The sequence below is a fragment of the Taeniopygia guttata genome, chromosome 1 (genome assembly GCF_048771995.1).
Source record: "Taeniopygia guttata chromosome 1, bTaeGut7.mat, whole genome shotgun sequence".
NCBI classification, from domain to species: domain Eukaryota; kingdom Metazoa; phylum Chordata; class Aves; order Passeriformes; family Estrildidae; genus Taeniopygia; species Taeniopygia guttata.
Window position 1 is genome coordinate 67,518,289 of NC_133024.1, and position 15,143 is coordinate 67,533,431.

General features: G+C 41.3%; 2 protein-coding genes across 15 annotated transcripts in view; one reads left to right on the plus strand and one right to left on the minus strand.

Moving 5' to 3' along the window:
• FLT1 (fms related receptor tyrosine kinase 1) overlaps positions 1–8,504 on the plus strand; it is a 107,882-nt gene extending 99,378 nt beyond the window's left edge. The window contains exons 26-30 of the mRNA XM_002192895.7: positions 790–895; positions 989–1,119; positions 1,509–1,593; positions 2,435–2,526; positions 6,544–8,504. Coding sequence (XP_002192931.6) covers positions 790–895; positions 989–1,119; positions 1,509–1,593; positions 2,435–2,526; positions 6,544–6,748 — 619 coding nt within the window. The 3' untranslated portion in view covers positions 6,749–8,504. The remainder of the gene's footprint in view (positions 1–789; positions 896–988; positions 1,120–1,508; positions 1,594–2,434; positions 2,527–6,543) is intronic.
• Positions 1–15,143, minus strand: part of PAN3 (poly(A) specific ribonuclease subunit PAN3) — a 118,624-nt gene that overhangs the window by 30,579 nt on the left and 72,902 nt on the right. For 4 of the 14 annotated variants that reach the window (XM_072930406.1, XM_030274801.4, XM_030274790.4 and 1 more), the window contains one exon: positions 9,840–12,785. The exons of 3 other annotated variants lie outside the window; for them this stretch is intronic. Coding sequence is in view for 6 of the 11 variants with exons in the window: in XM_030274801.4 (XP_030130661.4) it covers positions 12,645–12,785 (141 nt within the window). In the remaining 5 variants the exon portion in view is untranslated. Of the gene's footprint in view, positions 1–351; positions 9,100–9,839; positions 14,638–15,143 lie in introns of those variants that run through there. 7 more of the 14 variants (XM_072930419.1, XM_030274792.4, XM_030274819.4 and 4 more) reach the window with 4 other exon arrangements.

Genomic DNA, 15,143 nt, shown 5'->3' on the forward strand with positions numbered 1-15,143 from the left:
GCTCCCCTGCCTTCAGGTGCAGTCTCAAGCTGCTACTGCATGGCCAGCACCTTTTTTTGGAGACCAAGGCGGGTCAGGACAGAGCACCTTGCCTGGGAAGGCACATTCAACACACTGAACATTCACCCTGTGATACAAATCATTGAGGACCATGAACATGTCCAGGGTATTTTACCTCTGGAGGCAAAATCAAGTACGTGCGGGTGTCTTGGAGTGCTATGTCATGACTCTAAATAGCAACAGTTACAAAAAATTAGTTATAGCAGAAGAAAAGGATGCAAGCCAGCCATGCCTATCTGGAAGTATTGCCCATTGACTAATTTTATTATCCTAGTGACAGTAGATAAGAGCTTTTTTTTTTTGTCTCTTCCACATATTTTATTGCAGGAAGGAAAGCTCGGCTCAACCAATACAAGGAAGTGACACATCCATATAAGTCATCTTAGGATGCCTTTAGGATACTTTAACCTAAACATTGCCAGTTAATAGATGTTTAATACAAAGGTTTAATGCTTAATTAGGAATGAAAAAAAGGAAGTATGACTGGTTGCCTCAATTATCCTTTTGATGTGGACTTCTAGGATGTTGCAGGAAGGTTTTCTTTTTTGTGGGAAGTTTACTGCTTTACTTTTAGGAAGAGGGCTCGATGGTGTTAGAGAGAATCTTTGTAAAACCAAGCAGGTTAGGAGTTACCTACCTATGTCTGTCTATCAATGACAAGATGTCAAAGACTTGGATCAAACAGAGCTGTAACCCCACCGTGTGCTCACTTTGCTGTTGTCCTCACAGTTACCAAATCATGCTGGACTGCTGGCAGAGCAACCCCAATGACAGGCCACGGTTCTCCGAGCTGGTGAAAAAGCTGGGCGACCTGCTGCAAGCAAATGTCCAGCAGGTATTAATGTCAGAACTGCATGCTGTCACTGAGGCAGGGGCAACTGCCCACGTGGACCCAGGAATAAGGCTTTTATTTCTTGTTTACATTTAGGAAGGTAAAGACTACATACCCCTCAGCACAATATTTACAACAGAAAGTGGGTCTCCCTCTGCATCTGATCCTTTGTGCAATGAAAATTTTCCTGTTACAAGCTCAAGTTGTGAAAGCACCGAAAATGTCAGGTGAGATCAGCAAGATTAAGACTGTGTCTGTTTGTTGGGGGTGGTAGATCGCTGCATAGTCCTGGGTGGGAGAAAACACTCAGAGACAGCCCACGAGTAGCCTGAGTGTTCCACCAGTTGCCGAGTCACCCACTGCTGTGGCTTTTTGAAGTGCCCCTGCCCAGAGGGACCTGCAGGTCACAGGGCACAGGCACTGTGAGAGTCACAGCTGTGTGTACCCCAGGACTGGGGAGTGAGATTTGGGTGGGGTCTGGTTAACAAGTCCCTTTTGTACAACCTGCCTCAAAGACAGCTGGGAACCGCCTAAAGAAACAGAGAAATACCCAACACTTCCTGCTTGTGCACTTCATACTCTCACCAAAAATTGTCCTCTTTCTCTTGCTGAACAGATACGTAAACACTTTCAAAATAAACCCCCCCCAGCGTATAAAGACATTTGAAGAGCTTCCCATGAAGAAAACGCTTGTATTTAATGTAAGTGACTCCTGGGCCAAATTATATGCCATGTATTTCTTTTTATTTATGTGACAGGTTTATACAGGGATAATCAGGATGAGGGGGTTACTGCTTTGTCAGCTCTAACTGATACAAGGTCCAGGATTAGCTTGCAACAAGAGGTTATCCCACTGACCTACAAATTAGGGTCAGAGATCCTTGCTGGCCATGTCATGGGCTGCAAACTCTCCTTCCCTGACAAGAAGTGGTCAGTTCCCGTAGGTCTGCAAGGTATAGCTACCAGAATCCCACCTGAATTTCACCAGTGTGGGAGAGACACTTAAAATCCCTTGAATCTTCATTTTCATCTGAACAGTAGTGCACAAAGGAGGACTGTGGGTCCCTTTTCCATCCAAGGATTCTTGGTAGGAACAAGACCTGTTAACAGATGGACAAGCTGGAGCCACGTCTAACAATGGGACACACACCCGATCCTGGTAGGGACAGGCCTGGCTAAGAGGCTGGGCAAGCTTTTAGCAACTCAGTAGAAGGCATTAAGCAGCAGGAGGTGGGAAAGGCACAGTGGTCCTCACAGGGTTGAACTGGTGGCTGGCCAGACCCTCAGACTACATGTAGACACTTTGCTTCTAGCACCCTGGATCTGCATTAACATTACCTGCCTGCTGCACCGCAAGGCACGGGTGGTTTGGAAAGCCACCATTAAATACCTGTGCACTGCTGTGCACATAGCTACTGCCTCCTAGAGTTGTCTCAATATGATTGACCATAAGGATGCTGGAAATCAGACCAAAAAGGAACTGAGTCCTTTGTAAAATACAGTTAACACCTAACAGGACTGCATCTTTCTTTTTTTTTCAAGGATTATCAAGCAGACAGTGGGATGGTGCTGGCTCCAGAAGAACTGAAACGCTTCACATGGACAGGCAGCAAGCAGAAACGGACACTCTTTGGGTCTGTATTTTACATTCCCTTCTCAGGTTTTAGATGGCAAAGGAGAATTCAAGGTCCTGTGTTAAATCATGCCGTATGAAAGTAGCTGAGGTGGCCCCAGTCCCTGCAAACACTCTTGCTGAGGTGTGTCCTGCTTTGTTTAATCAGCAGTCAATCATCCTCCACACCTATATCTTTGAGGAAGCAAATAACCCTCAACCCCTTCGATGCACATCAGCAATATGATTTATTAGCACTTATTGATCTACCTAATGCTCAATTTAATGCCAGAGTGTCAGAGAGCACTGAACTGAGGTAGGAGGCAGGTAACCGTACGAAACAAGCCCTTAATAACAGGGGAGGAGAAACGTGTGGCTGTGAAGGATTTGCAGTTGTTTCTGCAAGTCCCAAGGGCACCCCAGCTGGGACAAGGCCCCCTGTGCTTGTTTTTGCCCTTCTTTTCCATGACTCAGCTAAGCATGGCCCATTTAACACCCATGGGCTCAGGATGCTAAAGTGGCAAATTTACAATAGATGGATGTGAGGGCCTCACTTCTCTTCCTGCCTTTAAGCACTTGAATATATTGGCCATCTTCCTCCACCTAATTCCTGACAGCTGCCCAAGCAGGGAACTAGGGCTGCTCTAAGAAATGAGTTGCACTGACATGAACTCTCTGTAAATGGGAAGTGTTTATTTTCTCAGTGCCGGCGCTGTATCAGTTCCCAGCCGCTGCAAAGCTGGCAGTGTCCTGCTTTCAGCTCACTGCTCTCAGCCAGCCCGGAGACTGCCCAGACCCAGCCCATCGTTCATCTCATGCTGGCAGGAGGTCAAGGCCAGCCTGCCATCCTGCCAGCGCCAAACTTGTCAGTGCCTTGCAGTTGGGCAGGCTGGGAGGTGTAGCATTGTCTCAAAGAACAATCAGAGCTGGCTGAAACGTGCGGTCAAGGCAGAGGCCTCACTTCACGAAAAATTCCAGCGACTTAGGGGGCGTTGGTTGAACGCACAGAAATACGTGTAGGAGAGCGCGCGCGCTCGCAGGGCTGGAAAGCACGGCTGGGTAAACGTGCTGCTGGCAGCAGCCTGCAGTGGCAAAGCTGCTCATGCGTGGCAAAGACAGGGCAATGCAAGCCACTCCAAACAAATGCTGGGAAACCCTTTCTCCTGCCTTGACCTTGCAGAAAATACACTCCTGAGCAGTTTTATGGTACTTTATGCCACTCTGTTGTGGCATCCTGTCTTTGGAGGAGCCAGGGACTGGAGAGCTTGGAGTGTATGTGGATATTACAGGGGTCCAAAGGATGTAATGTTCCCTAGAAGTGGTTTAACCCATTTTTTCTGAAGGCTGCTGTCAGCCACAGAGACAACTAGGCAACCTCCCCAGACAAAATTTATGAAATACCTTTTTCTTTGCATGGCACAGAATGCATGGAGGGTGTCCCAAGCATCCCTCCAGAAGTGCTTTAAGGGGTATTATCAAATGCAGAAAGAAAAGGAATGCTTGGATAAGAAAAAGAATTGAACTGAACAGTGACTGCTAGAATGCAAATCCTTGGGAAAACAGAGTGGTTGACTGAGATCATACAAGGTCATCTGGCCTGCAAGCTAAACAAGTGGTACTGTAGCGCTGTGCCAAAATGCACTCATGGATGTGAATGCCGGCAGTGACCCTTCAGTCTGCACACATTCCTAAAAGTGGTAGCATCTTAGCTAAGCATCCTTTACTTAAAATTAATTGGAGCAGTAAATAAATACCCCTAAAATTTGTACTGAGCAAGGCGGAGCCTGGAGGGTTTTGAGACATGGAAACTGATTTAAGCAGATGTACAGTCCTGCTTCTTTCCTCGCATTGCAGGCATCCTGCTCTATGCTCCTGTGCTCACTCTTGTGCTGACATTTCAGCTTGGCTTTTCCTGCAGGCAGCTGATTCAGGTTGCCAGACTGTCAGAACAGTTTCTGAGTGAGCAGCAGCAGCTCACGGTCAGGGCCGCTGGTGCCAGCACCAGGCTGAGGAAGGATTTCACCTCCCTTTGGCAGCAGCTTACCTACAGTTAGATTCCTTTGCTGTAACAAAACACTGGAAGATTCAGACTGGGAAGAGCTGAAGAACTGCATAGTGTGGAAGGAGCCAAAGCCAGAGCACCCTACCTGTCTCCAGAAGCTCTCCAAGGGTTTGTTTCAGAGGAAACTGATCACTTGTCTGCAGGAGAGAGCCAGCATGTGCAGTAGTGCTTTCTCAGTGTGACCAAGCCGCGAGCCAGGCCCAGGGTAGAGCAGAGCATGGAGCCAACCTGAGAGTGCAGGGGTACCCCACTGACCCTGGCGAGGCACCCCCTTCTTGGGCTTCCACTTTCCTGCCTAGGGAAAGGCACTAATGCCAAAGCTCACCCTTGGTTTCACTATAGGAAAGAGCATCAGCCCAAACCCTGGTGAGCTCCTTAGGCCCAGGTGGTGGCCAGGAGCATGAAACACAAATGGTTGCAACGTGTCTCGGACTTGCTAATGCCACTGAGATGAAAAATTATATTCCGAACAGCAGGAAGAGAAGTAGATTTTTCCTAATATAAGGCCTCAGGTAAAAGACCCCGGTAGAAAGGTCTGGGGGCAGTTTTCTGAGCTGTGCTCCTTCACAGGTACAAAGGATCCCAAGTGCAACCCTTTTCTAGCTTTTCAGTAGTGGTGAAAAAGCCCAACCCAAGTAAGCCAAAATGCTTGGGCTGAGGCAAACCCTTGAGTCAGTGTAAATTACAAAGCCAGAAAAACAGCAAGAATTCCACCTCCTATGAGCTGGAACAAGCATCTCAAAAGCTGCAGCCAGCCTCTAACCTCACTCTGGTCCTGAACAAGGCAAGAAACCAGCAGCCATTTCCTCCAACAAACAATCCCAATTAAAGACCAACTAAACACAGTTTCCAATTTACATTCCTAGATTGGCAAGAAGATAGTCCACAAGGCTCTGCAAGCCTCAACAGATGCTTTGAATGTCTTCAAGACATTCAAGACTAGGGCTGCCAACGTTTCTGACCTTATAAATGGAGAGGAGTGGATTGTCCATGAACTTATAAAAATACAGGGGAGGAAATCTAATTTTAGACACTGTGGTCCAACATGTTTACTTTAGGATTTCAGATGTAAACAGTGATGGAAAAATGCTCTGGCTTGTCCTTTGCCTACAGATAAATCTTTGGTATCCAAGTTCCATGGTGCAAAAATTCTATTTGCCCTAATCTTCTTCATTACTGAAAGAGCCCTTGTAAGCACTGTGATCTCTGAATACTGGTGAGAAAGTGCCGTAAGGCAAACAATGCCTTTAAAAGTGGTTTTGCCCAGAAGACATGAAACCCCTCTTAATAAGGGCATCTTATAAAAGGCAGCCTACAAGATGACTGGTCCTTTTAAGGGACAGGAAAATTCTAATTCAAACCAGCAGTTCATGGCAGCTGACAAAAGAAGCCAAAAAAGAGCAGATAGCCAGACCTCATGCCCTTCCTCACAAACATCAGCCCTTTGTATTAGAAATTCATCCCAGCATTAGGCTTTGGGAACACCTACATTAGTAGTTTTCTACTTTTGCCTCAATGCTTGAGACTTCTCATCACTTCACTCCTGCTCAAAACCCTCAGTTTCCTTAGGAAGAAACATTTAGATATGGGGATACACTGCCTCAACACCAGCAGAGCTGCCAGACACTCCCCACTACTCCACCCTGCAATAAAGTTTCACTCCCCAGCACGTGCCACAAATGAGAAATTAGAGCTTAGGCTAAGCAGTCCATTGCTCCCCTCAAGCAGCAAGACTGATACAATGCAGGAACACTTCTAACAGCGATGTTCACTCCCAGCACCCATTTAAAGGGGACTCACAGGGAACGCAGGAGGGCTCCTTCATTCCTCTGTGCTGCACTCCCATGGAGCGAGTCGATCTGCATCAGTGCCCTTGCCACCATGTAAGAATTAACTTGTGACCTAGCTTTGGTCAAGTCACTTAAACAAAAATCTATACATGTTAAGAAAGCTCACAATCACACTGCTCTATTACAGCATTAAAGGTGCCAGCAGGAGCAAGGAGTCAGTGCTTTCTGGAATAACCAAGCCAAGAAGCTTCTGCAGTTTCAGCTGTGACCAGCTCAGTGACTCCAAGCGAAGACACACCTGTGGTTATGCAATGCTGGAGAAAGTGATTGCCAGCCGTTCTCCTCCTCCCGACTACAATTCTGTTGTCCACTATTCTCAGCCACCGGTTTAAGTACTTCTAGGCCAAGATCTAAACATGCAGGTTCTCATGAAACACTATCAGTTTAAAAACTCTGACCCAAATTATTTTAATTATCATAAAACTTGAAAAGTTATCATTGGCTTAATCCCAGTGGTCTGCTTTTCTACAGACCACAGCACACATATTCAAAATACAGCAAAATATAAACCTTGACTTTCCCAAATGCTCAACACCAATAACTTTCGCTAAAAATGCCAAGCGCTTCTGCATCCAGGAAAACCTGGAAGGCCATTATTACAGCCTCTGCTCAGACTTGAGTCACTTCTGTCCTGACTGGGAGAGGCAGATGGGAGCCCTAGAGAGCTGGGAATCTGCACCAGGCACTGAGGTATTTGCACCCCATGCCTGGAGTATGTGTTGCGCTGGAAAATAAAGGAGCCTTCAAGAAGATAGAAACTAGAAACAGACCACAAACTGGTTTTTTTTATAAAAACTACTTTGAGAAACTTGTGGGAGAGCTGATGCTCTGGAGAATCTGAATAAGCTAATTGGGGATGAGGCATTATATGGATCTTACTGCTCCAGATGGTAGACACAGTAGGAAGCCTTGCAAGGCAAGAATTTAAAATGTGTTGCTAAACACAACTGGCAAGGATAGAGGAAAGATGAGACCAGATTCAGGGTTGTAATGACAGGGAATACATACCAATTCAGTTTGGACAATCCTGCTGAAACCAAGTAAATGAAGTTTTGCACTTTGTGAGTAAGTCAACATGCACACACTGGAACCAAACCACACGGTAGATAAGTTAAAAGCCAAGCTCTGTCCACAAAACCTCACAGACCTACTAACACTGCACTGATTGTATTTTATTTATGGGAATCTGTCTGAAAAGACAGGATGGCTACTAGACTGCACAAACTTTAATTGATCACTAGAGAGTTTGAAGAGATTAGTTAGAAATTACAAGACAACCTGTAAAGTTAGGGCAGCTTTTCTATGAAGACACCTAAATTTCCATGTTAAGTTACTAGAATATAGAGGAATAAAAATGTATCATTCATTTGCAGCAGACTTTTGTAAAACATCTAAGAAAAGTCAGGAGTGTTCTTTGCTTGAGAAGCATTAGGATGCACCCATTTCCTTTCACCTTTGAAGGCAGTACTGAAATGAGAGTTGGACTTTTAACACAGTAGCACTGATATCTGCCAAATGAATTACAGCCCAATGTCAGCTTCTTGTGGTCTACTAAAATATGTATTAACTCAAATGCTACATATTATATGATCTCTTGCTTTCTCAGAATTCAGCTAAAGAGCTGTGAATGTAAGCCACTAACAGACTTTAAGGCAAATGACCTTTTGAATATTTACAAATAAAAACTATTTTTGATATTCAAGCAAAATAAATATGTACTACTCCTTCTGAGCTAGATATCTCTGCACAAGAGATCATCAGTTTTAAGTATCTATTGCACTGTCTCTTGTTGGTAAAATACATTTGACCTTGACCAAGACAAAAGTTTCAGTAAGCTTTTGTTACTAGAACTGAGCAAGAATAGTTTCAGGGTGATGCATCTTAAAGGACATGTTTGCACAGTGTAAATATATAAATATGCTTTTGTGCATAAATATTTAAGAAAACTGGACTACAAAGATTACTTTTGTATGAACCCCCAAGTGTCTTCAGATGTGAAGAACTCCTATTTTGTCTTGCATTTTCTGTCTTTATATAATGTGTTTGACTACTAAATTCATATAATAAAGTTTGCTTTTGAAAAAAAAATCAGAGTTCTGCCTGTGTCAACAACTGCTGTGGCACACAAGTCAGCACAAACATCTGGCACACATCCGTCCCACAGGCTGATTTTGTGAGCAAAGGAGAACATGGAATAATCACAAAGAAGGAAGGCACACTTCTCATACAGCAAAGGAGCTACAGTGACAGACACCTGTTACTGTTCCCTGTGTGGGAAGAGCTTACTGCTGTCTAGAGACAAAAATTCAACTCAGCCTCTGGGAGAGGCAAGGTTTCATGGTGGGGGAAAACAAAACAGCACATGGAGACAAACATCCAGCCAATCACCCACCATTCCTGGTTTCTTCAGCAGCTAGAAGATGCACGCCAGAGAAAAGGACAGCAAACAGAGCTAAGGTGTCCCCACCAAAGTCTGGTCTGAAGCTACTGTGACAGCAGGCAGCACCTTAGGCCTGGGTAGTGACGCTTTTCTTCAGAGAATCTCCACATCCCCAACCCCATCCATCCAAAGCTGGGGATGCTGCCTCCACAGAGATCTTCAATCAAGTGTTCTCTGCTAAACACCATTCAGTCATCTGAGGGGCTCTCCAAGTGCTGGAAGGAAGTGGAGATGAAACTTTCTCTGGGAAAGCAGAACACAATGGGATCATCTGTTGCTGCAGGAGTTCTGCAGCTGCACATTACTAAGGAGGCAACTGGAGACTGGATAGGTGCATCAATCAAACAATGCAGCTTATATAATAACATTCCTAAAACACTGCAATTTTAGCAATAATGACTCCATGTTAAATACATGAAGGGATTATTGACAATCCACAATATATGACACAAAATTACATCTTCCATAAGCATGGTCAGCATTGAATGGATATAGGAGACTTTATCCCACCAAAAAATCATTGAACCTTTGCTGGTTAAAATACTGAAAAAAAAAAAAATCTGTGAAATGAGGTTATTGCAACTCCATGTGCAAATTCTCAGAGAAATTAATACACTTTGTTACTGAGCAAAAAAAGCTCAAGAAACGTGGAAGTAAGGGTACTTGAGCAGAGTTTTCAAAAGGAGGGCTTGTCGAGGAAAGCAGACCTGATCAAACTGATGCAGATGGGATTTGACTTGGGAGTTACAGAAATATGCATTAATACAATTCTAGTGAACAATATATCTCAGTTTTAAGACATCTGATACACTCTAAGTGGCAAGCACTAAACACAATTTGTGACTCCTATTTGTTTAAACTCTGCATTGCAGACAGAATGAATACAAAAGAAGTATGAGACATAATGAAAGAAAATTCCACCACCAAAGGTGAAAAACCCTGCATCCAAATTCAGAACTTCACAATGTCAAAATAAGGCCACGTTACTTCTGGTATTCTTTATTAAAAATACTGCTGTACACATGAACAATGAAAACAGGATTAAAGATGAGTAACACATACTGGGATCATGACATTAGAACTTAACATACTGGTGCTTTTTAGGGGAAGCAGTTGACACCTGAATTACTGAAACAAGGGCAAATCAAAAATACATAGGTACCCTCAACAAAATATTTACAATATAGTAAATACAGCAACAAAATTTAAAACAGGTACAAAAATTAAAATGACCAACATCAGATGATTTCAAAGGTTGTCCCTTCTGTGCTTTTAGCTGTAAAAAATAGGAAGGTCAGAAATAAATTTCCCATCTGGGAGGGCACATCCTGGTGACTCTTCTTTTAAATACAGATACACAGTTCTTCCTATGAATGGATCAAACTACAACTTTAGGACAACCTTCTAAATGGAATTAAAATGGGGTAGAAGGGCTCTCCCCAAAAAAACACCCAAGCTGAACTTCAGACTGTTCAAATCATTCCCAAATACAGACCAAATAAAATAAATAGAAAACAAAGCTCAACTTCTTTTTAATTTTATGTATTACCTGACACCAAATATTTTCTGGCTGACATTATGTATGAAAACTTATTAGCTGTCTACCTTTTTATTTTTAAACCAAGTCCTGAGGTTACTAGGGGCTGAAGCAAACTGACATTATGCAAATACACACAGGTTTGCAATTTAGACATGTCTTGCAGAGGGTGTGCTGGTCTAAAAAGGATGAGAATTCAAGCCCTATTTTACCCCTGCCTTACACTTCCACAAAATATTGGTCCACAAATTAAATTTTCAAAGGTTCCCAAACCCCACAACTGAACAGATGATCCCCTTTCATTTTCAAAGAAAACAATACTGGAAAAAACCTCAGCCCGCTTATAAATTAAGCATTCCATATTTCTTCTAGAATACAAGTACTTCTTTTTTTTTGTACAAAAGAATTACAATATGATTTGTCAAAAAACATAGAAAAGACAGCTGCTCTTCCTCAAATACATGAGCTAATGATAAAAGACTGTTCTGCATGTTCACTTTTCAAAGTTCCTGTTCCTTTTATATTAAAAAGAACATTCTGGCAACTGTTATCGTTTGAATATTAAACATTATGTTCCTTTTAAAATTGCAACAATAATTGATTTTTAAACTCAACAACTGATGCTACTTAATGTGGACTCAACCACATTTTCTAAAATGTGTAAAGCATGTCCCTAGTCTTCAAAGCTTTCGATGTGAAGAGAGTTGCTTTTTTCTTGATGCAAGTCTCAAGGCGGAGAATCATTTTAAAGCTTATAAAAGTGGACAGAGAAATATTAAAAACTTCTCTGAAAACTACAAATATTGAGAATCATTAAAATTCATGTCAGTAACATCAGTTGCAAGTGCTTAGAGTCTGTCCTGACCTTTTGAGTTTCCACATTTTCTTCATGGTGAGCACCCAGTGCTATTAAAACATTCAGTGCTGGGAAAGGATAGATACAGTCTTCACTACTGCTTTAAGAAAGGAAATTCCTACATATTTGGCAGTCTTCAGTATCAAAGTGTAGGTGTTTAACTAGAAATCCCATGAATACCCAAGTTTGGAGACAACTGCATGTCCAAAAATTAGAAAGGTAATTGAGGAGCAAAATTCCAGACTTTTGAGACTGAATTACTTCAGGAATATTCATGTGTTGAGTATTAGCAAAAGTAATATTACTTTGGGCTAAGCAGTGACTGCAAAGGCACAGCAGATCATTATCCCTCCAGATTCAGGCCGTAAAACTTGAAAAGCTCTTGATGCCAGACAACTGCTGTGTTTAGTTAATCTTCTTTTAACAGTGTCTTTGTATCTGTATCCAGTGTAGCGTACCATAATAAAGCTGTGGTTCAAAGAACAGAACTTTATACAAAAATTATACTGTAAATAACCTAAAGTAATACACTCCTGAAACTTCAGGCATTTAAACAATTTCTTTAAAAAAAAATCTATTAAAAAAATTGCATAAATGTAAATGCTTCTGACTACCAGGAAAATGTACAAACAGTTTTTAAAAGGCGCTGGTTGTGTTTAGAGCAAGTTTGATATGCTCCTTAAATGAAAGATATTTCCCATTATGCTGTTTTCGTCACTTCGCTTAGACAAAGTTTAAATCGAATGACAGGGGGGACTTTCTTTCCTTTTCAGTCAATTCACCAAGACTTCACTTGACTGGTTTTAAAAGGTTGTTCCTTCTCAAATTTCTTTGAGCTAACAGTGGGTGGCATACAGAGCTTGCATACAACACACTTTTACAGAGGTTATGAACTAAACGGTCATTAATAGAACACAATTTATATTAAATTATTTACCTGGTCCTTTATGCTATTCTGGGTGCAAATAATATCAAAAATGAATAAATTTTGCTATATCCTCAGTGACAAAAATGTATCCCAGAAATGTCCTTGCAAAGAGTTTCCCTTAAGTATACAATGTGGCAAAACTTCAGAGATCAGAAAAGTCTTAAAAAAATTAAAATTAGTGCATATACAAGTGGAAAAAATAAAAGTAGGAACATCATGCACCTGATGTGTTCCTTAATCTAAAATAAATTCTTCACAGATAAAGCCTCCAATGGCAGCCTTTGCTCTAGGATAAGTGAAACATTCTTCCCTTCAAGTAACAGTGTACCTGACTGAAGTGCAAGCAGCTTTGCTCATCTCCTGTTTGTTTCCCAAATGTGAAATGAGATGACAACAACAATTCAGCTGTAGTGCAATTTGCTATAGGTTAAGTTCCTCAGCAATGTCCTGCATGCTTTCAGCAAATACTACAACTGACCATTTGCGGCTGCAATCAGTTCTTGAAAAGTATTTTCAAAGCAGCGTTTTAAATCGCTGTAAGTTACCACAAGTACACTCTTCTCATCTCTGGAAATGAGGCTTATTTTTTCTGGCACACCAGCATCTAACTGTAACAAGAATGCAAAAGATAAAATAAAAGAAGTGTGAAAGAAATGGCAAAACATTTCCCCAACAACAAAAGCAATCAATTTCTTGGCAAGTACATTGTTATAGTGCAGTTCAAATCCACTAACAGGACACAAGGAAGAATCTGAATCGCATCACAACAACGTCCTTGCCAAAAAATCGAGACATTTTGGTCTTAACCTGACGGACATTCCAGACCTTAGGACTAGATTACCATTGTTTTCTTCCCTTTCCACAAAGCTAGGAATCCTGTAATGCTATACTTCCTGTGTAGAAAGCCTGGCAAAATTTTAATGTACTTCCTGAAGAACAAAACTAAATTTGACATTACATTTGCACATATGATCCACAAGCCTAAACGTCAGGTAGGTAATTTACTCCTTGCCCACTCCGAAATGAGATAATGGATGGATCAGACCCCAGGTAGCCTGAAAACTGGTAGAAACCCAAACCTCACATTTTTGACAGTACTGGAAACAAACTACGCTGTATGGTACATTTAATCCCTTAGAAAGAAAAAATTACTTTGGTATAATCCACAACCAAATGGGTAATTTGGGGTTGAAGATCAATGTTTGCTCCACATTTCTTGTCATGGCTTGTTCTGACTTTTCAAATTCAATATGCACTTTTTTTTATATACCATTAGATCCTAATTTGTAACAGAGGAATATCCTGCTTTACATGCTGAAGCCTATTACATCACTGTTTCTTATGTTCTTCTCACTGTGCAAGAACTGTTCATCAATAGAGAACTGTCAGACTCTCTTATTATGCAGAATTATTGTAGTTTTGTTTTGGTCAATAGTTAGATAGCTCCATCACAGTCTTTCTTATTCCAATACAACAGGTGGGGCAGAGACAAGTGAGATATGACACTACCAACCCATTCTTTGGAAATACAACCCGAGCAGGTTTAAATGTATGTATTATAATGTTGTACTGAATAGAAAAACAATGAAATTTGTCACAGAGATGTTCCACTAGCTGCTGTCTGAAGCAACACAGCAAGTCAGCAATTTATTGCACTTCTCTTCTAAAGTAATGTTTTGAGTGTAACCTTAAAAGCTGGAACTGCCACATTTTAAAGCTGCTGCTCTGTGAATGGTTTCAGAAGGACGAAAGCAAGCCAATTAGCTTCTAATTTTTGTAGAGTAGGATAAAACCACCAGTGTTTTCCAACATCCATTACAAAATATTAATACAAATAAGGTGTTTGTGAAATATTGTCCACTGTTCATTTCCATTAGCATCATACAACAAATTAATGAATTACCTTAATGGAAGGTCTTCCTAATGGAAGTTCTCTATTAAGAAAGCCACACTGCTAACTACAAACATCAATATTTATGGCTTTCTTTCCTCCTGTGGATGCATAAATCCATATTCTCAGCTGAAAAGATGTTCAAAACACCACATTGAAAAGGAAAGATTTTTGGTTTGGATTTTTAAACAACAGAATAGCTTTCTTTCAAAAGGAATGTGTTTGGCAAGTACCAGTAAAGTCCATATAACTCCTACTAGTACTTCTACAGTTTCTGAAGTGTTTTTTAGAGTGTATTTCCAAAGCAGAGTTCTGTAAATCTTACATTTTTTGTGTGCTGAGCCCACAACCACAGAAGAGAAGAGCCTCTGTTTGAAAAGGTAAGCCATGAACATTTATAGAACAAGGCATTCTTTGACATTGTCTCTTACCTGACCTATGAATTCAGGACTGTCCCCTCTTGCTACAGTACTGTATGAGTCACTGCTTTCAAATCATGATGGCATTTCAATGCCTACTTGAATGTCAACATGCTTTCTTTTTGATTTAGCCTCAATCCCTTTAATGTCCTTTTTAAAGTGATTACAGACACCAACCAGAAAGATAAAAAGGAGGTTAAAAAATGCACAGCAGTGGTCTAATAGGAGGTTAGAAACCCTGACAATTTTAGAAAAATATTTAACTGCACAGTTATTACACATCAAAGGATCTGAACATATTCTACTTTTCTTGGAGGAGAAAGTTGATTATCCTAGTCCTAGAAAATATTGGGCACTAAAACTGTGTATTGTCAGTGTCTGCATCACCATTCCCTACAGAGCAAGTGAAATTACCAAGCAGCTACACAAGCAACAACAAAAAAAGTTGCAGTATCTTAGTCTTCCATGGACTATTGAAGTTTGGCAACACAATGTAAAAGAAGTTGAAAGCCAATCTACCAATGAAAAAATAATCAGCTCATATACTTTTTAATTTATGGAGCAAGACAAGTTCTTCATCTACTGAAGATCTTGTGGTCTCTCACACATCTCCTGCTATTAATCATGAGAGTGCTCAGATAAAATTCTGCTAGTGG